Genomic DNA, 22,645 nt, shown 5'->3' on the forward strand with positions numbered 1-22,645 from the left:
TTTTTGTGTAATTTACTGTTTTCAAAAGCCTCTTACTTCCTGAAAGTAAAAGATAACTTCAGTAAAATACATATACAGGTCCTTTCTACTAGATCATCTTAATTTTACTGACTAAAAAGTAAAAGTGGAAATAAAAAAGAAAGTCAAATGTGTACTGTTTTGACTGTATATAGGTTTATTATACCCAGACAAATCGTCTTTGGCTAGAATAAGTAAATTAATAACAGTCTTTTCTTCTCTCGCTTAATTTCATTTACTCTTATTTATAATGCATGCTTCTGGAGAGTCTTTCTTTTGCATTCCTGAAGTGTCTTTAACCAAAGCAATCAAAAAAGTCCTGGCTTCCCCTTTTTATCTAATCACTCAGCTTAATAAAAGTATCTAAATTCTTACTTTGGTAATTCCAAAGGAAATTGTGGCCCTTCATAATTTGAAAGTATTAATATTAAAGGTGGAAAATCTGGTTATTCTTAGTGAGTTTTCCTTGAATTGAAAATTACTAAAGCGTCAGCAAAATTGCTCAGCAGGTAAAGGCGCTTTACTGTACAGCCTTGTGACCTGGGTTTGATACCCAGAGCCCATGTAAAGGTGGCGAGAAAGAACTGAATCCACAAAGTTGTCCTCTGACCTCCACGTATGTGCCATGGCATGCACACCCTCCCCACATGCACAATAAAAATAATAAAATGAAAAATCTAAAGATTATTAAATCATTTAGACTATGAAGCATACCTCCTCCTCCCACTTTCCTGGTGTTTCTACCTCTTTTGTCATGAATGTCATCTGCCTGACTGACCACTACAAAATTTTGTGATTCTGTCACCTCAATGTCACTTCCACAAATAATAATCGTGACCCCACTTCAGAGCAGACTTGTGTTTTCTTCCTGTGATTCTTTACTCTTTTACAGTGGAATTCAAGAGACTTTCTAAACACTGTAACCTCTTGTCACTATACTTTGTTCTTAAAATAATATAGACAATTCTGTGAAAATGAAAAGGTTTAGCCTGTCTCCACTGTGCCTGTCCAGTACATACCGCTTAATCTCTGACCTGTATTTGGGAACAGCTGCGTGGTCCCATTAGCTCTAAGGCTGCTAAGCAGGGTCACCCTGACTCAACAATTGTCAGGAATACGGGCTGGAGCTAAGTATACTCTTAACCATTTATTTGTCTTCTCATCATTCAGGAATGGAAAGGATATCTTACTATACTTTTAAGTGAGCAGTACTTTTAATGCATATTGTTTTCCTGTGACCATCTGTTCACATAGCAATCTCTTGATTATCTGAGGGGAACCAGCCCTGAGACAGGATGCTTTATGGAAGTGCATAGTCCTCATTTCAGCAAGCAGTGCCAACAGAGTAATGAGCAGAGTTTCCTTCTTCTAGGACATTCTGGAAAACCTGCAGTGTCAGCCAATCTCTGAATTGAGAGTTGACTGAGCTGGGTAATTGCATCAACCTTCTTACACCTGTGGTTTTGAACTTATATTTTCAGAAACTGTTCACCTGGGGCATTTTCCATGTTTTTCTCTGACACTGAGTGAATGTCATGCTGTAACGCTATGTGATTTTCCTATGTAGGGTGAACCAGGGCTTCCTGGGCTTCCTGGACTGCCGGGGATAAAGGTAAATACTTCGCTGACAGTCTTGGCTTCATAGAACGTAATTATGACTCACATAAATTGGAGGAAAATAGAGAAAGAAGTGAATGTTGTTCTTTAAATACTCTGTTGTTATCTCAACTGATTAAATTTTTAATCCAAAATTCAACATGGGTGTTTAAAGTTTGCCATTGCCACCTAGACTGTATGTTTCCACTGTTTGATCTATCATGCCCCGTAAGTAAATGTAAATGTCATTTCACTTGAAATCATGCAGTTTTTAAAGTCTTGAATGTCTCTTCACCTTCAATTTTTAGCTTTGTTCCTAAGAGCCCATCAAATTTTGACAAGAACTCACCTTCACATCCAACTAAATCAGACATGTAGGCAGCTGTTTCTTTGCCTTTAAAATAATCCCTCTACGATGCCTTGCTTCTACTTCCTGCCAATAATTCTCTCCAAAAAAAAATTGAAATTGTATCACTAAGATGTTTTGACCCAACACATACTGCCCTCAGAAACTCTGTATGGATCTTTTGAAACAATTGCATAAAGCTTAGTATCAAAATGTTTTAAAATTCAAAGATTCTTAAACCACCTGAGATGCTTAAAACGTTTCAAAAAAAGTCATTTGCTATTTTCCCATGGCACCTACCAAACTTAAAGTTCTATTACTCTAACTTTACTTATTCCCCTAAAATCAGCTTCTTATTTAATAAAAATATATGTACCAGAATTTATAAACCAGCACACTGCAAGTACATTTTTCAATCTAAAATTAATATTCTTCGTTCAATTCCGTATGCTGCTTATAATAATGTGTTCATTAAAATAATATAGTTTTGAATAGAAGTATTGAGTTACCAAGGTATAAATCCTACCATATTTATAATATTTTGGGCTGTGTTTGCTATCATTAATACTTATAAAAATTATGTTTTCTAGGTTGAAGGTCAGAAACTTTGGTTCTAGTTTTGGTTTTTTTTTCAGTGTTTCTAGAAACAGTGTTTCTAATGTCAAAAAGTTCAGATATGTCCACTAGGTATATATTTTAGTCTTTGACTTCTACAGTAGAAAGTGCACCCCTATGACAAGAGTTTACCATCGAGTCAAAATCACTTCCTTATCACTTGACAACAAGAATAACATCATAAATTGACATGAAATTTCTTACTACAGGGTTAATTTATGGCAATTCTTTAGTAACTTCCACACATTAAAAATGACAGCTTCTTAGAAATGGCTATTAGATCATAAATTTCTTAGATGAATTTGAGATAAGTGTTGCTCAGTACTAATTAGAACCTGGTGGCATTATAAATCATAAAGAGGACATTTCAAACAAAGAACAGTTGGAAGGGCAGGGGCAGTGTCCCTGCAGCAAGAACGCAGGGTTGTCAGGGTACAGGCTGAGCTTAGCAGAGGCTCTCAAACCTGGATGTCCCTCTTCTGAGTCTGAGGCACTCTCTTGGTAAGAGAGAATGAAAATGAAGGCATTATTTTTCCAAAGTAAATTATTGATATATACATGACATATAGGCATGTGTTTTTGATTTGCTACTATTTTATCATCTTTACTTATTTTTATTTTATATATATGAGTGTTTTGCCTGCATGTGTACTTGTAGAGGCCAGAAGAGGGCATCGATCCCCTAGAACTCAAAATAAGGATGGTTGTTAGCTACCATGTGGATGCTGGGAACTGAACCCAGGTCCTCTGGAAGTGCAGCCAGTGCTCTTAACTGCCGAGCCATTTCTCCAGCCCCTTTATCTTACTTTAATGTTGTATTTCCACACTGGTCCTTGGCCTTGCCCTTGTCCAGTTGGCTAATCTGAAGGTTTTGAAGCCTCCTCTTGGGAGGGTTATTTATAATTTACCACCTCCAGTAAGTGCTTGCATTCCCATGGTCTTAGGAAACTGCTAGAAATGCTTCATTGAGGTGGTATGACTTTGAGACTGCCCTTGTTCTTCTGTCTCTTACTAGTGACTGCACTGAGAAGCAAGCTATCAGTTGACAAAAGCTGTTTACATTATCCACTAGAGGGGCTGGGCGTGGTGGCGCACACCTTTAATCCCAGCACTCGGGAGGCAGAGGCAGGCGGATCTCTGTGAGTTCAAGGCCAGCCTGGTCTACATAGTGAGTTCCAGGACAGCTGGGGCTACAGGGAGACCCTGTCTCAAAAAGACCATAAAAATAAATAAATAAATAAATAAATAAATCATTATCCACTAGAGATATTTTTTTCTATGCAGTGATCAAGCAATGTTTGGGTCACTGTCCAGTATTTAAAATAAATCATAGGTTCTATATTCGGTCTGATAAGCTTTGTCCTCTCACCGTAATTCAAATGAGAAATAAGCTTTCTTTATAATGTAGTGGGTGCTGAATAAATAGATAATTTTGAAGAGAAGACAATTTAAGAACATACTAAGGTAGTTAATAGTCACTGAACATTTATAAATGTAGACTTAAAATTTTGTAATTTTATGATGCTACTTCATTAACTTGGGATTTTTCCTCATGATTTTAGTTTACCTTAATTCTACTAAGGTGGCAAACTACAGGACAGTTAATCCTCATTTCATAGTTTAAAGTTAGAACAGGATTTAAAAGATGAAGCCCTCATGTATGACTGTAGAGTGTGTGGTAACAAGAACATCAGTCATGTTCTTTTTAGACCTGTGTGTTTGTTTATGCTTTGGAAATATTTCCTGTTGCTATCCCTCTCCTTCTTATGTGCCTCTACCACAGAGAGCACTCACATGCCGTCCACTATTTCTAAGACACAGAGGAAACCAGCCATGACATACCAGGGAAGCTCTGATTCACCACCTGTTGCTCTCGGGGAATGGTTGGAAACTTAATGAGCATCCACATGCCTTCTACTGTTCTCAGGAAATGAACAAAGTGCCTGAATACAGACAGTAGACTCATCTAAAGATTGTGTCAGGACCCCACTCTGAGGAAAGTGCTAATGCTGTAGGCTCACCTGACAGAAGCCACTAAGAACAGGCATAACTTAATTTCAAACTACTCTTAAGCTTCCTGGACACACATTTGAAAGTCTTCTCACCATGTGGAAGGCATTTGGAATTCCTATTTCATGCATTCATGGTTCATATAGTGTGAAGATGTTCAACTGGGAAAATTAAATTATGTACAATGTACCATGTAGAAATTGATCTTCTGGAATAAGATTTAACCTTAGAAATTAGTTTTATGAACAAGTTTTTTAAATTTTTGGAAACTCTTTTTCACCTCAAGTATTATAGTGAATAGAAAGTTATCATTACCTTCTGTGATGTTGCATAAAACAAGTCAAGATTCTACATTTTTATTTTTGAAATTTTTATCCTCAGCATTTATTTTGAACAATGTAAATCTTGTTTACTCCTTCTCACAATTACTCTAGTAATTAAGCAGTGCCCACCAGCAACCATAGAACAGACCAAATCAGGCCCTTTACTAGTGATATGACATGGGGCAAGTTCTGTAATCCCTCTGTGCTTCCGTTTCCTCGTGAGAACCACCAGTGATCATAGTAAAGAGGTTGACTGTAGGAGTGAAATGAATTAATGTGTGCATAGCTCTTGAGCTCTCACCTAGCATACAGCAAATGCTAGGTACATTTTGGCTATTGTAATTTATCTTGAGGCAGTTCAGCATAATGGAAACAAGGCTTATGCACCTGTTCAGTATAATCTTTCCTCGTGTAAATAATTTTAACATGTAGAAAATACAACCAGCTGTGTTCTACAGATTAATAGATGTGAATTATGGAAACTCCTTTGCAGTGATTGAGGGAATGTTGCCTTTAAAGGCAGTAAGATCACCTGTTTTTCCCAGCACCCAAATCTATTTTGGGACTGTAAAGCAAGAGCACCCAATAACCTGAGGATGAGAGGGTCACTGTTAGTGCTCTCCTTCCCAACTGTGCTCATGGGAAAAGCAAATGAAAACCCTGACATGTCCTGCAGTGGTGGGATTCTCCAGTCAGCATCACCCAACCTAAGACTTTTTCACAGATTTTCAGTGCTTGCTTTTCTCCTCTCAATACGTATAAGTAGTTTATTTCACCATATGAAGAAATAAGTTTTTTTAAGCAGGCAAGGGAGATATAATACAGCAAGCATTACATCATATCATAAAAAACAAATTAAGTGGCAAATACATTTTCACAGCCTGCTCCCCTCAAAGCTTAATCATTTTTCTTTGGCGCCCACATTAGTGAAAATTCTGCAGCACCTACCATGCAACGCCACATTCTGGTTATTCCCTAATAAAAAACAGCCTAACTCTTTTTTAAATTTTTTATTGAATTTTTGTGTATTTCATACAGAACATCTCAATCAATCTTAATCACCTCAATCAACCTCTGTACTCCCTTCCCCACTGGCACCTCCCATAGCCCTTCCCCACTGGAATCCATACATTTTTGTCATTTGCATTAAGGCCTATTTTGTAAAGTTAGTGTCCCCAGATGTCCCTCAGTACAAGTTCATCCACTGGACTCTGGGCAGCCTATCTAGACTTCCTCCCTTTAAGAAGACCAACTCTTCCTCACCCAGTAAGGAATCAGCTGTCAATAATTCTACTAAGATTGGGGCCTGCTCTCCATTTCCCCAATTCTGTCCTGGGATTCTGTCTGCTTGAGTTTTCAAGGGTCTTGTGTATGCTGACACCATTACTGTAGGTTCACATGAGCAAGGTCCCAGGAGCCTGTAACACTGTATTTCCATATGGTCATGTACCTTCTCCTTGGCTCTTACAATCTTTCTGCCCTCTCCTCTGCAATAGTCCCTGAGCCCTGGGTGGGTGAAGTTTATTCACCTCAGCCAAGAGTAGACCTGACCTTCTGAGATCCTGTTCCTTCAGAATTCTCTTGCAGCCATCTTCTTGAACACAGGCCCATTCTATGTTTTATTGAACAATATATCCAGCATGAAATGGGGAAGTAAAAGTCAGCTAACAACTATCTATAACTCTGGCTCCAGGGATCTGACACCCTTTTCTGATCTCCTCGGGCACTGTGACTTCCCCGGGCATTGCACTTACACACATGCAGGCAGTATACTCATACACATAAAATAAAAATAATAAATAAAATATTTTTAAAAGAGAAAGGAAAAAAAGAAATATGTATGTTATTGTTGCTTCTAAGAGCTTCCTGCTTGCACAGGCTCCATCTGAAGAGTTGGGTAATTTGAGTCCAATTAGGAAATTCATGCAACCAGAAGCAGATTTTTAGCAGCCATAATAAAGCCTCCAACAAGCACACTGAATGTCCTTTGTGATACAGTTCTGTTTAAAAAAAAAAGAAAGATAGGTTTTCTGGCTTTTAAATAAACCTGCTATTATAGCTCATTTTCAACCATGCCACTAAGATGTTTTAATTTATACTCAAATTTGATCCTTAAGGGAAATAAGTGTTTTGGGGAAAACTCTACTTCTCATTCCTTTTTTCCCCTCCTAATAATTTCAGAAATCAATCATTTCCAAAACTGGCTGCCTAGAGGTTCTTATTACAACAAATGTTATTGCTGTAATCCTCAAAAGAAGGTATCATGCTGACTTGAATTCTAATTAGCCTTTAAGCAAGAAGAATATTATATGGCTAATGCATTCAGTGTCAAGACACATTAATCAAAATTATTGGTGATGCTTTTAGCACCCAGACAAATCAGCACATATTTTTCAAGGCCATTGTACTATTTTGGGGGAAATGAAAATCATATCTGGTTGGGAGTAATAAATATCATGGAAAACATGACTTGCTTTAGAGGGTTTTTTGATGGATTAAAAAAATAATATATTTTACTCCTTTAATTGATAATGGCTTATAAAAATAAAGCAAATAGTAATAAATGAAAAAGCATATTTTTCTGTAAGAGGTAATGAGTTAGGACCTTCTGGTAACCATTCTGCTTAGCAGATGGAAAGTTCTGGAAGTATATATGGAAACATCTGGTGAGCCATTGCTATTACTTCCTTTCTTATGCAGGCTAATAACTCCAACTGAGTATTTGTTGAGTCTTCTTGCCGTTATGAAGGGCTATCCCAATCACCATTTAGAAGCTAGTAAGATCACCTGAAATACCCCCCTGCTGTTTACTAGAAAAATCAGTTAAGATTTTATTATAGAATTCTAAGACAATGGAACCTTTAGTGGTCATTAGATTTCAGAAAGACCATGTTCCTAAAGAATTTCCGAGTTTTACCTTATCTTTTTGTAATATAGATCAGTTTTGTTGCTCTCGTGGTTGGTAGACACGGTGGTAGTGGTTAATGTGGCTTGTTGGTTTGTTTGCACCTTAGCTTTTAGCCAAAGACTTAAAATTTAAATTACTATCACAATGAGATATTTGGGTTTTTTTAAGTTATAGCAAATGAGTTGAAGAAAACTGGCTCCAACCAAAAATCCTGCCTTTAAGTATTTTCCTTTTGTCTTATACAGAATGAGTAGGATCATCTTCACAGCTAAATCTTCTCATAGTTCACTTCTGTGTTGATATACCTCTAAGTTAGTGAGAAAGAGAAAGAGCCCTGATACAGCCTGATGAACAAACCGTTTTTAGTGCAAAATCATAATGATTTTTCAAATATAGCACATATTATTACTATTGTGATTTTTAGTCGTTGAATTCAGCACTACAAGATGCAAGATGCTTCCATCTTGTAGTTGCCCAGACAGTTAACTGTAGGTGGGACAATCCAAGGCTTACTGACCTTCTCCAGTTGCTTGTGTGAAGAGATAACCTTTCATTTCAACTACGTTTTTATGTAGAATTTCTTCTGTATCTTTATGTACCCAGGCTGTTTAAAACTTTTGTTTAAACTAGCAACCTATGGTCAGGTTTTGAGATGGATCTGCTCTCCCTGCTCGCTACTGTCCCCAAAAGTTGATGCCTATGTATCTTCACACTTCAGCCTGAATTAGCTGAACTAACTGAACTCCTGAACTCTGGCATAGCAGGCAGAACCATCGCTACTCTGTCACTCATCGTTTCTTCCAGCTCAGCACAGGGAAGTGTCCTCTGGTCTTGGTGCTAAGACGGGGTCTCTAGCTTCATTGGTGGTGAGATAGTTAATTACTACAAAGAACCGTCAAAGGATAAATATCCATGAAACAACCAGATGCAATACCCAACCAGATGCAATACCCAGGACCAGAAAACTAGACCAAAATTTTCTCTATTGTGAAATTTGATGCTGCATTGGCTACATGGTGCAGAAATACCAACAAAACCGAGATTTCTGTTTCTCTGACAGCTATGATGACACTGGTTAGCACCTGGCTTGGGCAGCAGAACAGGGTGTTTGCTAGCATTACATGTTAGTGATTAAAATTTGGGGCCATAGTAAGTGTTCTAATAAATAATGTTATATATTTTATCCCCAGCTTTGTTTAATTGATGATTCTATGCTTATTTAAAGAGTTATATGATGTATTATTTACATTTTCCATTTATCCCAAGAGTAAATCTAGTTGGCTACTTCCAGGCCCAGTAACAACAAAATAATAACAGCCAAAAAAAAAAAATGGAAATGAGGAAGTTGGGGTGGAAGTGTCCCTCTCCCTCCCCCTCCACTCTCTCCCACCCTGCATTCCTCTACTCCCCATTCCCCCTAACTCTCTCCCATCCTGCATTCCTCTACTCCCCATTCCCCCCAACTCTCTCCTACCCTGCATTCCTCTACTATTCTGCCTCCTCCTCCTCTTCTTCCTTCATCATTCCTCTCTGGGGTAGGCAATGGCACGGTGAGGTCCATGGGCTGGTTCCCTGCATTCCCACCTGTGGGCGGAATCCCAGCTCACTTGACCATCTTGTCAGTGTCACTGGAACCAGAAGTAAAAACTGTAAATGTTGTCTAGCTTGATATACTGATAGATAAAATATATAGAAAAATATACATACATATCTATATGTGAAGTAAGAGAAAAACAGATCCATGTAGCTCAGAAAAGAATGGTTCAGTACCTACAGGCATTCTGATGTGGCTGTTCGTTGTCACCGTGGGGCACGGGGCACGGGGCACAGGGCACGCTAGATGTTTAACAACTCTATGTTTCCCCCATTTTTCTTAAATATTTCACTTATTTCCATTTTGAAAAGAATGCTAACATCATTAACTTAAAACAACTAATTTCAGAAAATGTCATGTTCTGTTGTTTGCACTTTAGTGGTAGAGCTGTTTTACTTACTGTTTGCCATTTAAATCTACGTTTTCCTGATTAAAATAGCCAGGACCCACCCTTTTCAAAGGACCTGTGCTTATGTTTTAGTGTTGTTCATTAAAGTTATAATTTAGATAGTCTAATTACGATAATTGCTTGATAAAAAGGGGGGATCCTCCCAATTAATTTTTCCTTTCATTAAGTAATGTCAGAGTTTAATCATTATAGTTATGATTTCTTCTGTTATGTCTTCCCACACTTTGTGTATTCAGATAAATACATATGGATCGTTTTCAGCTCAGCATTCTTCCTTATATTCCCTGTTGATTGTGTGAGAGTAAATCTGCAAAACAGCTCTGAGGAGCCTGACAAATTCCAATATGAATAGTTATTTCAGTTTGTTGCCCTAAAGACTTATGTAGTCTCATTCTGACTTCCTCCAAAGATGGTTTCCCAAAATTGCTCTGTCATTGAGTCATTTCAGCTGCTAACCTCCACACATGATCCTCTCTTTCCTCCATCCTGATTAGTAAGAATTGTAGCTGGAGTAAAATAACCGCTTGATAAATTTTAATTACTTTTACTTGTTTTATTGGGGTGGGGGGGGGCATGCCAGTCGTGTACATGTGTTCTGAGAACAAGTTGTGAGACTCGGTTCTCTCCTTCCACCATGTGGGTCTTGGGGATCAAACTCCAGTCATCAGGATTGGTGCAGGCACCTTTACCTGCTGAGCCATCTTGCCAGCCTTTGAACATTTGTTATATCACAAGAAAGTGTTTTATGTAGCTGTTCTAGTTTGCCTTCAATTGCTGCGACAAAACACTGTGACCAATACCAACTTGAGGAGGAAAGGGTTTATTTGGCTTACATTTCCCAGGTTACAGTTCATCACTGAGGGAGCCCAAGGTAGGAACACAGGGCAGGAACCTGGAGGCAGGAGCTGAAGCCCAGGCCATGGAGGAATGCTGCTTACTGGCTTGCTCCCCTGGCTGGTGCTCTACCTGCTTTCTTATACAATACATGACCATCTGCCAAGAGGCGTGGGCCCACGGTGGCCTGGGTCCTCCCACATCACTCAGTAGTGAAGAAAATACCCCACAGACATGGCCACAGGCCAATCCAATGAAGGCAATTCCCCAGTTGAGGCTCCCTCAACCCAGGTGTGTCAAGTTGACACTAAAGTATCCAGCACAGTGACCTTAAGTTGTCACTGCTTTTCTTCTCCATATCTTAGAGGATTCTAAACTCTAAACTTTGTATCTGTCCCTGTTAAATAGGCAAGGTTTTTAGTGTAGCTGTGGTTTGGTTCATTTTCTCAGCCAATTAAAGAATTAAAATGCAGGAAAAATCTCAGAACAGCAGAGAGCAGAAAACAAACTGTTATTGAAAGATAAAAAATCACATCTATACACATAAAGAACCACACATATCACATACTCATCCAGAAAAGTAAAGCTCTTCACAAGAGGGGAATTCGGACACCAAAACTCCAACGTTCTCTAGGGAAGACCTGGGTTCTAAGGGTTTGAGTGGTTTCCCCTCCCCTAACTTTGCATTGGTTAACAAAGAAGACTGGTAAGTCACATCTCCAAGCTGAGATGTCCAGGGCTACCCGATGCTTAGCAGATCAGTTGAAGGGGCCTTACTGGAGTTAAAAATAAGGCCTCCTGTCAGATACCAAGAAGCAGCAGCAAGCCATCTTTATCACTTCTCAGTGACCCTGTTTGCCTATTAGAGTAGTCCCTTAAATTAAGGATTATACTTACTAAGAGAAATTCAACAGGTATAAAAATTTTTTTATCCTGCCCCTTCCTTACAGGAAGAATACCCAGTAAACTTGTCACCGCTCCTTCATAGTTCTGCTATGTTTTAAACTATTGCAATCTTAAATCTTAAATGCAGAGGGATACCATCTCAAATTGAAGGACTATTGAGTTTGTACCAGGCAGGTTGAAAGTGATAAGTCACCTTGAATATTACCAATTAGGATACAGAGATGTTACAATACTGCCATTGCTAGTACTAATAATGATGAGCCTAAAAATAAGGGGGAAATAACTTGTATGCTTAATCTGGGGGAAACAATGTTTTATTCATGTTATCTTTATTAAATCATGACTAAGTGCCTCCTTCTTGAAGTGAAAATCTTTTGTTATTTGGTACCTAAAGCCTGTAGCTTGCAAAAAGTCAAGCTCTAACTCCATCCTGCACTTTTACTAGCAATTCTAGAACACATAGTCTTAGAACACCTCTACACTCTTAAAAACTCTGAAGAACTTTTGTTATGTTGATTATATTTATTGAAACTTCTTATTCAAAATTAAACCTCAGACATCTTTATTGAGTATTAATTAGAGGAGATGTTTTATGAAATATAACTAAATTTTCTAGAATATGACCAGAAAAACCATTGTAAGAAGGGTTACATTGGCATGTATGTGGGGTTTCTCTCAGATCTCTTTAATGTCTAGTTTAAAAGACTACAGCTGAATTTTCATATACACTTCTATGTTCAGTCTTGCCATTTGTTGTTTGGGATAAAGTATCTTACATGAATCATACAGATAGGTAACTGGACAAGGGAAGTTTATTTTAGCAGCCAATTCAGATCTGTTTGCTGGTATTCTTTGATGGAACCCAAGATCTACAAGTGGCCCTTTCTTAAAGGTTAGACTCAGTACAGGGGCTGGAGAGATGGTTCAGCAGTTAAGAGCACTGACTGCTCTTGCAGATGACTTGGGTTCGATTCCCAGCACCCACCTGGTGGCGACAAACCGTCCTTAACTCCAGTTCTAGGGGAATCCAATGCCCTCTTCTGATCTCTGTGGCATTGCATGACACGGGTGCACTCACATACATGCAGGCAATACACTCATACACATAAAATAAAAATTAAAAATTTTAAAAAAAGGTTAGACTCAGTACAGATTCTGAAACCACATCATGAGCTTTTCATACACTGATGCATTCCCAGGGGGAATGCAATACAAAGGCAAATAATGTCTTTGCACATTGTGAAAACAGTTTGACTTTAAGTACCTCTGAAAGTCTGTGGGAGCCCAGAATTCACCAGAGCATACTTTCAGGACTACTGGTAGTGAGATCACAATGCTCAAGAACCTATTACAGTGAGCACACTCATGCCCCCATTTACTTCAACAATAGTTTCTGAAGTCCAGATAGCAAAGAGACCAATAATCATCTCCTCCCTCTGCCATCATACTACAGCGGGAAGAATGGAGGTGGTATACCTAAAAATGACCCTCAGAAAACAGGCACAGCCCTGCAATCCTAAAGCTAGGTATGCTGTTTTCTACCTTGAATATATTGGAATAAGTGTCAGGATGTATAAGTTTGACTGTATAAATCACCTTCTTGCAGTGATAATCAGGAATAGTTAATCATACTGAAAGCTTCTAAAATTATATAAGATTAATAGCACTAAAATTCTTGGAACTACCAAATTGATTTTATCTCTTGAAACAAAGTAATTTTACCCTGAACATTCTATTAAAAGAACTTTCTAAGGCTAGAGAGATGGCTCTGTGGTTAAGAGCACTGGCTGCTCTTGTAGAGGACCGGGTTTCAGTTCCCAGCACCCACATGGTAACTAATACCCATCTGTAACTCCAGTTCCAGGGGCTCCGACACCCTGTTCTGACCTTCACATGCACTGCACAGTACAGAGGCACTTACATGCATGTAGGCATTACACTCATTCACATAAAATAAAATAACAAAGAAAATATTTTAAAAGAACTTTCTATACTTTTACTAAGGAAAATTTAATGTTTTTAAAAGGAAGAAAAGACACTGTTGTCTAACTGTTGAAATAACGAAGCATTATTTGTGAAGTATGCAACTGCATGTTTTAACTTTTTGTAAACTAAACACTAACCCAAACAAGAAGTGTGTTTCTGCACCATTTGCGCTTCATTTTGCATTAGTGTGCTTTAATGGAACTTCTGTTTGATTGGCTAAAGACATCATTTTAGCTCTACTTGAAGATTTGTGAGAGTTCTTGTTTACAAGCAAATATTCAGCCTACCCCTTACACTTTCGTTACACATTGTGATGAATGACTTTAATGTGCTCTACAGCATTTCTCTTGAAAGTAGAAACAGGACATTTATTTATTTGTATGTATTATTTCGTTAGAAGACATATTTTGCTTGTAAATAAATGTATTTTTATGAAATACATTATTAAATTAAATTATCTTTCTGGAGGTGGAACAGCCAACCACCTGTGATTTTTGTCAGTGGAATTCAGACTTTTATTTTGGAAAAGTAAGAGATCTGTCCAAAACTGTTCACAAGATTTTCCCTTCTGTTAGGTGGAAGGCTATAGAGACAAGTAGAATACAGTGTAGTAGGATATTGTGTTACGGTGACCCCAACCCTTAGGCTCCCATTCTGACTTTCCTGCTCCCTGTGCATGCAAGTCAGAGGTAAACCTGTTTGAGCTGCATGTCACATGAAGTGTTTTGTAGTGATAACCTTTTATTCCCCACCCAATATATAGTGTATTTGAAAAGTTCACTTGTTTGAAAGATATTGATGACATGTTAGCATATCTTGTAAAGCATTCTGTCTGTGTCTTCCTGCTCAGCTCCAGGTAAAACAAGGTTGAGATATTGGTGCCTTGGGGGAAAAAATCAGTTGTATCTAACAACTCTTCTGGAAATAGTATGAGCGTGAATAAAGCAGGAAATACTGAAGCAAAACCACTATGGTTTTACCTTAAATTTTGGTTGTATATTTTGCATTTTAAGCAGTGAAACCATTATGTTTCACTAGAGTAGTTAAAAATAAAACAAAATTTTGTGGATAATCAAAACAATGTGAAGAACACTGATGATAGAAGCCTTGCTGTCTGAATGGTCCAAGCTCCTAGCACATACATGTGTCCCTGCTGCTTAGGGGTTTCTGTGGTGGTTCCAGTGCATGACTGATGAAATCAAACACACTGGTGATTGACTCAGATCTCCAGCCATTCCCCTCCCATAGCTCAGGAAATGAAGTAGAAAACCCTCTAGTCATGGGTTGGTTCCCTACATCTTCAAGCTGTCTCTGGGGACGCACCAAGAGTGTCCTCACTTGCATAGATTCAGGTATAGTTGGAAGGGACTGGTTACGGCAACAAAGGGTGTCCCTTCCCACTCCTGTAACCCAGAGAAATCCAAGGGTATTAGGAGATCTGTGCTGAGAACTAAGACTAAATTCTATTACCATGCCAGATCAATTTCCTCCAGGTGGTGGAGATAAGGTGGTGGTGGTATAGTAAAGAGGAAGTTTTTCCTTTCATGCTGAACATTACGGAAACTCTTCCCTAGCCATTACCCATTGTACGGTCATCTGTGCCTACCATCTTTCCCCAAAACTTAGTTCTGAAAACATTGATCGTTAATTGGATTCAATCTCTGAAAGACAAGAATTGAAGCAGAGCACAGTGGGTGTCTCTGGCTCTGAGTCCCCCAACAGAATGTAATGGAGCAGGCAACCAGAGCTGTGTTCTCATCAAAAGACTATGGGGATAGGGCATCCACTACCGAGCTCCCTTACGTGGTTGTTGCCAACCTCAGTCCTTAGAGTGTGGGCAGCTCCACAGTGTACTCAAAACATGGTAGCCTGCTTCACTCAAAGCAAGTGCTCCAAGTGAGGAAAGACAGGGAAAGCCTTCAAGCAGAGACACAGTCTGTTACAGTTTAGACTCAGATGTGTCATCCCATCACTTCTACCATATTCCATTCACTAGATGTGAGTAGTGAGTCCAGTCTTCATCAAGGGGAAGCGATTTCACAAGGCCATGAACACAGGAATGGGGTCTTAAGGCCCATTTATGTCTACCCAAATACAATGTGTCTTTCACATGCTAAGTGGCAAGAAACACTAGCTAACAGATGAGAAAAGAAAGTGTAAACAACGTTTATCCAGTGGCTTTATCACAGTCTCTAAAGCTTTCTGGAGCTTTGCTCAAAGAGTTTTTTCAGTGATGAACACCAGTGCTGATTAATTCCATAGTAAATAGTTTCATCTCAGTCAAAACAGTTGTCCTATTCAAGGAAGTAAAATCACTGTGAGGTGAACTAAGTCTAGGATTATTTCTTTCTATCAAATGAATAATGACCTTGTATGCCCATTTTTTTAAGGGAGAACCAGGTTTCATTGGTCCTCAAGGGGAGCCGGGCCTACCAGGGTTACCAGGAACAAAAGTAAGTCACTTCTTTTTACCCCTTGCTTTCCTTTTGAAAAGTGTGTCATCTATGCTGAAGGAAAGGTGGAGTGGCTCTTAATCAGGTGACCAGATACTTCTGCCTTATACAGAGCTCAAGCAGCCTGATCCACCCATTAATGAAACTCTTCTAAAAAGAAGAGCAAATCAATGGGATTTAATTCCAGAAAGGTTTAGGCTGGTCGGCAGGCAGGTGAATTAGGTAGATCAACGGGGCGTTCATTGCAGAAAGCTTTAGGCTAGTCCTAGGCAGGTAGAATATAGTCATCCGGTTGGTCCTCCAGATTCCTCATGAACCATTGTGATGCTGCTGAGCTCTGGCTACATGGAAAGGTGAGGAAGAGAGCTAGCACTCACCTGCTCCTGCTTCTCCTCATCCACTTCAGCATATATCTGTAAATCAGATCTTATTCCTACTTCCGTGGCTCTCAAAGGCAAGTCTGAATGTCACAGAGATGCCTAAATACTTATTCCAAAAGATCCACCATGAGTAATGTTTGCAGAAATATTCTGTAATGAAAACCATCTCTTGGCCTTTTATTTGGCAGCCCTAAAGAGGACCCTAAAAGCAAAAGCTGTATATGTCCATGTGAAAAAACACATCGCTAAGGGTACAGTCCAGCCCAGAGTTCTCTCTTTTTCTGTGCACTAAGACATAGAAAGATATGGCTCCGATGATGGAGCTGTACTCATGACAGACTGAGGAATCAAAAAAGGGGGAAAATGACACCAACCCGCATTCCTTTGTTTTTAACCATAGCAGTCTTTGCCTCAGTGAGTTCTTCGTTCACCAAAAATAGGCCAAGGGCGACGTCCCATAGTTAGAGAAAGAGGTCATGGTCTGTTCAGACAGAAGAGTCCTCATTTCTGCTTTGGTCAAATGAAAAATGACTCTAATCCTAGCAAATGGAAACGATGCATGGCCCAAGGGGACTGAAATTTGGTGGGATTATGCAAAATTGTTGCTTTCTGAAGAAATTCTTTTTTTTCATAATGAGCTGTCAGTGTTATTAACAAAGTATGGAGAAATTCTGTTTTAGCCTCAAGAGATTCACACAAGATAGGCCTTTGAGAGGGAGGGAAGAGAGGGAAGGAGAGAAAGGGGGAGAGAGAGAGAGAGAGAGAGAGAGAGAGAGAGAGAGAGAGAGAGAGAGAGAGAGATCTATTCATGTGAGATCTGTTGCATTTACTGGGGCTTGAGTCCTCAGAGCTGGGAGAGGGGAGGAGGCAGCTGGGCAGAGGAATACAATACATCACCACAAGAACCAGTCACTACAAAGAAAACCATTGTGAACCATCCAAAGACCATTGTGACATGTTTGCTATACAGATGAAGATAAAAGAGACCCAACTGGTGGATCTGCACCCCTAAATATCTTTTCTATAGTAAACTGCTTCTAAACTGGTCTCAAAGAAAGATCCAGACATACAGCCATAAAATCAGCATTCATTGTTGTTAGGAAGAACCTAGCAGACACTTTACCCTGAACCTTTGGCAAAAGCAAAAGAAGTAATGTACCTGTTTGGCATTTCTACCAGTGAGAATGTGGATAGGAGCTCATTTGATGAGCAATATTCTGAAATTGATTGCTAGCTGAATTGCTGATCTTAACATGGGTTCTGTAGCATGAGAGGAAAGTCAGATTATTTGAAAGTCTGTCTCAGCCCAATGTCGTACTTGTGCAGACACCCTGGATTTTGTACCACCAATGTGAGATTACAAAAATAAACAAAGATGGCGTGTTTCCTTCCCAACACAGTGAAGACAGATCATAAAGAAGAGGACTGTAATGGCACCTAAATATCTGTAGGAGGGACTGTTAGGTCATGAATGCCTTTGTCAGGCTTCATCTGTCTGAAGAAACTTTAAAGTATTTGGAATAATATGTTTACTTACTAATTCAGCAGAAAATTTTGACATACACTTTTCTACTCTTGACAATAAGGAGAAAATACAACCATAACTATGTGAACTTCCCTGAAAACAGAAGGAGAGAAAGGAGTAACCTAACCTGAGCAAGTGCATCCTTTCACATTGTGACTAGGAATTTATCAGGGTCATTGGGATAAAAGGTGATTCTATATGGCAGGGTGTGGTGGTGCACAGATCTCTAGATAAATACTGCACATTAAATACAATGATAATAATAAATCCATATGTTACCAGCTGCCCTTTGGTCTCAGTCTACTGTAGGGGCCAGAAAAGAAAAGGCAGGAAGAAATAAAGCCAAGAAGAATCCCACCTGTTCCAGTCATCCCCACATTGCTCCCAGCCTCTCCATCCATCATCACACCCTCCCAGAGGCCATGGCACACCTGCTACGGCTCTCTCTTAACTGTTTCCCTACCCACCCCATCTCCCTGAAGAACCACAGAGGTTCTGTGAGCAGGTATGACACAGATAAGGATATTGGTGTTTAAAGCCCTTCTCTATGCTTCTAGGTCAGTCTTACCCTTTCCAAGATTAATCTGTTCCTTTGGTGAGGAGACCAGCTCTCACCTCCATGAACATGTCATCCCCCTTCTGAACCAAGTCTCTTCCTCAGCTTGTAAGAAGCCAGGCTCTCCATTTTATGTCTAGGGAGCATAAAATGATGCCATCTCCCTGGAGGACTGTTTGTCAAGATGTTTAACTATTCATACTTTTTGACTCAGAAATTCCCCCAGCTAGGAGCTTATCATATTTAAATGATGAGTGATACACAAAAGATTTGTATATAAAACATTGATGGAAAAAATGAAGATTAAACACTATCCATTTTAAATCATAGCCTTTCCACTTCAAAAGCCTTATGATGACTTTGGCAAAATTACTTAACTTACTTAATTTCTCTGAGTTTTAGTTTCCTTTCCTGTGGAATACAGATAGTAAGTCCTTTCTTCTTGTCCTAATAAGTGTTTGGGGCAGCTCTGTCCTCCTCAGGGGTCATTAAAGGAGCCTTCCCGTTCTTCAGGGTGTGTATCATTTCACTTCCAGGGGTAATCCACAGCAGAGCCCATCGGGGCTTCCTCTCCTAATAAGTTAATCCTTCATTATCCACTGATCTGTTTGTGTGGCTCTTGTCTACCAGTAGGTCCTCAAGGACAGTGACTATATTTGGACTAGAACTATAAATATATTTAAAAGCTGTAACACTTACGTGTCTCATATGATTCTAAATACTTTGTATTTATACATTATGAAATCAGTACTGTAATTTCCTCTACAGGGTAAATTGAGGCTAACTGAATTTAACTAACTTCTTCTACAGCACACAACTGATAATAATAGATCGAGAATTAAAAACTAGGAGGTCACAGTGTGAAGTCTGGAACTTAAGTACTGTGCCATACATTTGTCAGAAACTTAAAAATTCATGAGGGAATGTAAAAGATGTCCATTCCTGCCTTGAGGAAGAATAATAGGCCTCATTGATTCCCTTGAAAAGTCTTCCCATTTACTTACATAGCTATCTGAAAAGGATCACCAAACTGCTAATTTATAAAATGGGGATTATAAGATAATGTTGCATAATTATATATTAGTCAGGGTAGCCTAGAAACACAGAACCAATAAGAGTGAGTGCATGGGTGCATGGATAGGTGCATATGTGCATACGTGCATACATGCATACATACATTCCCAGATAGCTAAATAGGGAGTTAGGAAAACGATGGCAGCAAAGATGTCCCACGTAAGCCATCTCTGAGCTGGAGGGAGGCAAATAGCATGGCTCTGACCAGGTCTGAAGGTGTCAGAACTAGGGAAGTTGGCAGTGAATCTCTTAGGCAAAGGCCAAAAGTCTGAGGATGTAGTGCACTGGTGTAAGGCTTGCCATCACAGCTGAAGGTTCTGGGGCTTGGATGTCTGGGGGTAGGAAAAAAGGTGGCCTGCCTCCAGAGGGGAGAGAGACAGTTTGTCTGACCCTGTGTTTTTGTTCTATCTGTCCCCAAGCCAAGTGAACAAGAATCACCTACATTGAGGGTCAACCTCCCCCGCCCAGTCCATTGACTTGTATTCAGTCTTCTCTAGCAGCATCATGAAGATGCTTTACCAGCTCCCTGGGTACTCCTTAACCCAGTCAAGATGACACCTATAATTAACAATCACAGGAGTTTTGTTTATGAAATGAGGTAACTCATGTTCAGAGATTAACACAGTGCTGGTACATTATAAATAAACAGTGACTCTGCCTACTTTAGTTTGATTCAGCTCATTTATTGATCTCAGGGAACAGCCTTGGGGAGGTTGCTTTTTACCTGTTTTACAATTTGTGACAGGGCGAACGCGGTGAGGCCGGGCCTCCTGGAAGAGGTGAACGAGGGGATCCTGGAGCCCCTGGACCAAAGGTCAGTTATTCTTGCATTGAAAGAAAACATTCTTTGGTTTTGCCGCTTGCTTAAGAACACAAAAGCAATTCCTCAACAGGTATTAAAACAGCTCAAATCACAACTGATTCATTGAAATGCACATTGGTTCCTTGGAATTTGCAGTTGATTTCCTTTTATTCTGCTCAGTCAGTGAACACATTTAACAACACATCTTGTAAAGGGAGAGGTGCTGTCATATTAACACATTATCACTGGGTGTGTATTATAGCCTACTGAGAAGACTCTCCGGTGGTGAGTGCTGTGTTCGTTTCCATGGTGACTCAATGGAGTATAACACCTTGAAAATATTAGAATCAAAGATTTATTTGCCTGTTCAATCTTTATTCATCCAAACTCTGCAAACTAACGTGGTCGCACTTTATTTTAATAACTACCTCCTCCTGGAGACACAGAAATGATGAAAAAGCAATTGATGTGGGCAAGCTCTCCATCCTGATGGAGGACAGTCTTCAGAATAATAATATAATGAACATGGTGGGAGAACTGGGAGTGAGCTGGCCGTGCAGCTATGCACGCTGTTCACAACGACCAACATCACATAGCGCTGTGTGTTTCCATGATTCCTCCTTGATCTGAGCCACTGCTAATTTCCTTTCTCTGTTCTCACCTCCTCTGTCCTTCCCTGGCTCATCTTCATACTCTCCTACACTAGGGGAAGCAAGGTGAAGCAGGAGCTAGAGGTCCAAAGGGGTCAAAGGTCAGTAACCAATAACCATTTTGATGTGATTGAGGCCTTCAGGATCCATGTATTTTGCCTTTTCCACAAAGAATCATGTTGTAGATTTAATCCTTTGTTTTACATGGTTTATAATCATTTTATCCCTGTGATAATATCGCAGTGTCATCTTGGTTTTGTCTATTCTTATGCAGATTATTTTTTAACCTTCAGTGTGTGTGTGTGTGTGTGTGTGTGTGTGTGTACCTTGCACACCACAGCATACTTGTGGAGGTCAGAGAACAATTACCAAGAGTCAGTTCTTTCCTTCCACCATGTGGGTTCCTGGGATTGGACTCAGGTCATCAGGCTTGGCTACAAGGACCTTTACCTCCTGAGCCGTCTTGCCAGCCCCCTTTAGACTATTCCTTAAGAAAAGTTGAATTTCCTGTTTATTAAAAGTAACTTCTTTAGTGCCAAAGAATGTGCAAATGCTGGAGAGCCGGGCACAGCGAAGCCTGCTGCTTGTCCACCGGGAGAAGAGGACCAGCCTGACCGAGCTTCGGAAGAAGCTCCAGCGGCTCCCAGGCCTCCGTGCAGGCCTGGAATCATTGATTCTGGCTCATTTAGATGCAAGTTTTGAAGAGGTAGAAAATCACCTGCTGCATCTGGGGGAGTGTGTGCCTAGTGTGAGTTAGGGAGTGTGTGCGCAGTGCGAGTTAGAAAAGCGTAAATGTGCGCAGTCCCAGCGCCTGAAGAGTTACAAGAAAGGTGAGAGGAAGGCGCTGCAGGCTTCGTAGCTGAGCTGGTCGCAGAGCACACGTGTAAGGTTTTAGAAATGGAGCACACCCAGAAACTGAAGCTGACAGAGCGGCGGAAGTTCTTTGAGGAAGCCTCCAGCAGGGCATGGAACAGTACCTGCCCACAGGCTACCTGCAGATCGCAGAGAGGCGAGAGCCCACGGGCAGCATGTCATTCATGGAGGTGAATGTCGACATGCTGGAGCAGATGGACATCTCTGACCAAGAGGCACTAGAAATCTTCTTGAACTTGTGTAGAGAGGACACACTGTGGTGACCCCTGGGTTAGAACCCGAATATGACCCCTGTCAGAATGAAATTATTCTTCAGGCTCCACATCCCCCAGAATCAGAACTCCAGCCACCTGCCTCACCCTCTGCTTGCACTGACCTGGGTACCAGTGACAGCCCTCTCATCCACTCTGATAAGGAGGAGGTACCAGTGGGCACTCCCTTGGCCACTTTATACACTGACAAAAAGGCCACCCTAGATGTCAGTGATGACAGTGACTTAACTCAGGACATTTGAATGACTGACTTTCAGCTATGTGCAGGATCTACCTGCAGTGGTGGGCAGTTTCAGAGGTTCGTGATTTTCCACCATTGCCAATGGTGTGTCAGAAACCAACCAGAGAAGAGCTTACAATAAAGACTGGGGGCTACGTGTAGTGGCTCACGCCTTTAATCCCAGCACTCAGGAGGCAGAGGCAGGCAGATTTCTGTGAGTTCAAGGCCAGCCTACATAGTGAGGTCCAGGCCAGCTGAGGCTACAGGGAGACTCTGTCTCAAAAAGACAAAAAAA

The 22,645-nt window shown here is 40.1% G+C and overlaps 1 protein-coding gene and 1 pseudogene across 5 annotated transcripts in view; both read left to right on the top strand.

Annotated features, from left to right (window-relative positions):
- Nucleotides 1-22,645, top strand: part of Col25a1 (collagen type XXV alpha 1 chain) — a 514,093-nt gene that overhangs the window by 443,218 nt on the left and 48,230 nt on the right. For 3 of the 5 annotated variants that reach the window (XM_008843537.3, XM_008843526.2, XM_008843531.3), the window contains exons 18-21: nucleotides 1,586-1,630; nucleotides 15,936-15,998; nucleotides 20,279-20,347; nucleotides 21,042-21,086. In XM_008843537.3, coding sequence (XP_008841759.1) covers nucleotides 1,586-1,630; nucleotides 15,936-15,998; nucleotides 20,279-20,347; nucleotides 21,042-21,086 — 222 coding nt within the window. The remainder of the gene's footprint in view (nucleotides 1-1,585; nucleotides 1,631-15,935; nucleotides 15,999-20,278; nucleotides 20,348-21,041; nucleotides 21,087-22,645) is intronic. The other 2 variants (XM_029568696.1, XM_029568691.1) reach the window with 1 other exon arrangement.
- LOC103742603 lies at nucleotides 21,162-22,560 on the top strand (annotated as a pseudogene).

The sequence above is a fragment of the Nannospalax galili genome, unplaced genomic scaffold, assembly GCF_000622305.1.
Source record: "Nannospalax galili isolate Female #2095 unplaced genomic scaffold, S.galili_v1.0 scaffold571, whole genome shotgun sequence".
In the NCBI taxonomy this organism is placed as follows: Eukaryota; Metazoa; Chordata; class Mammalia; order Rodentia; family Spalacidae; genus Nannospalax; species Nannospalax galili.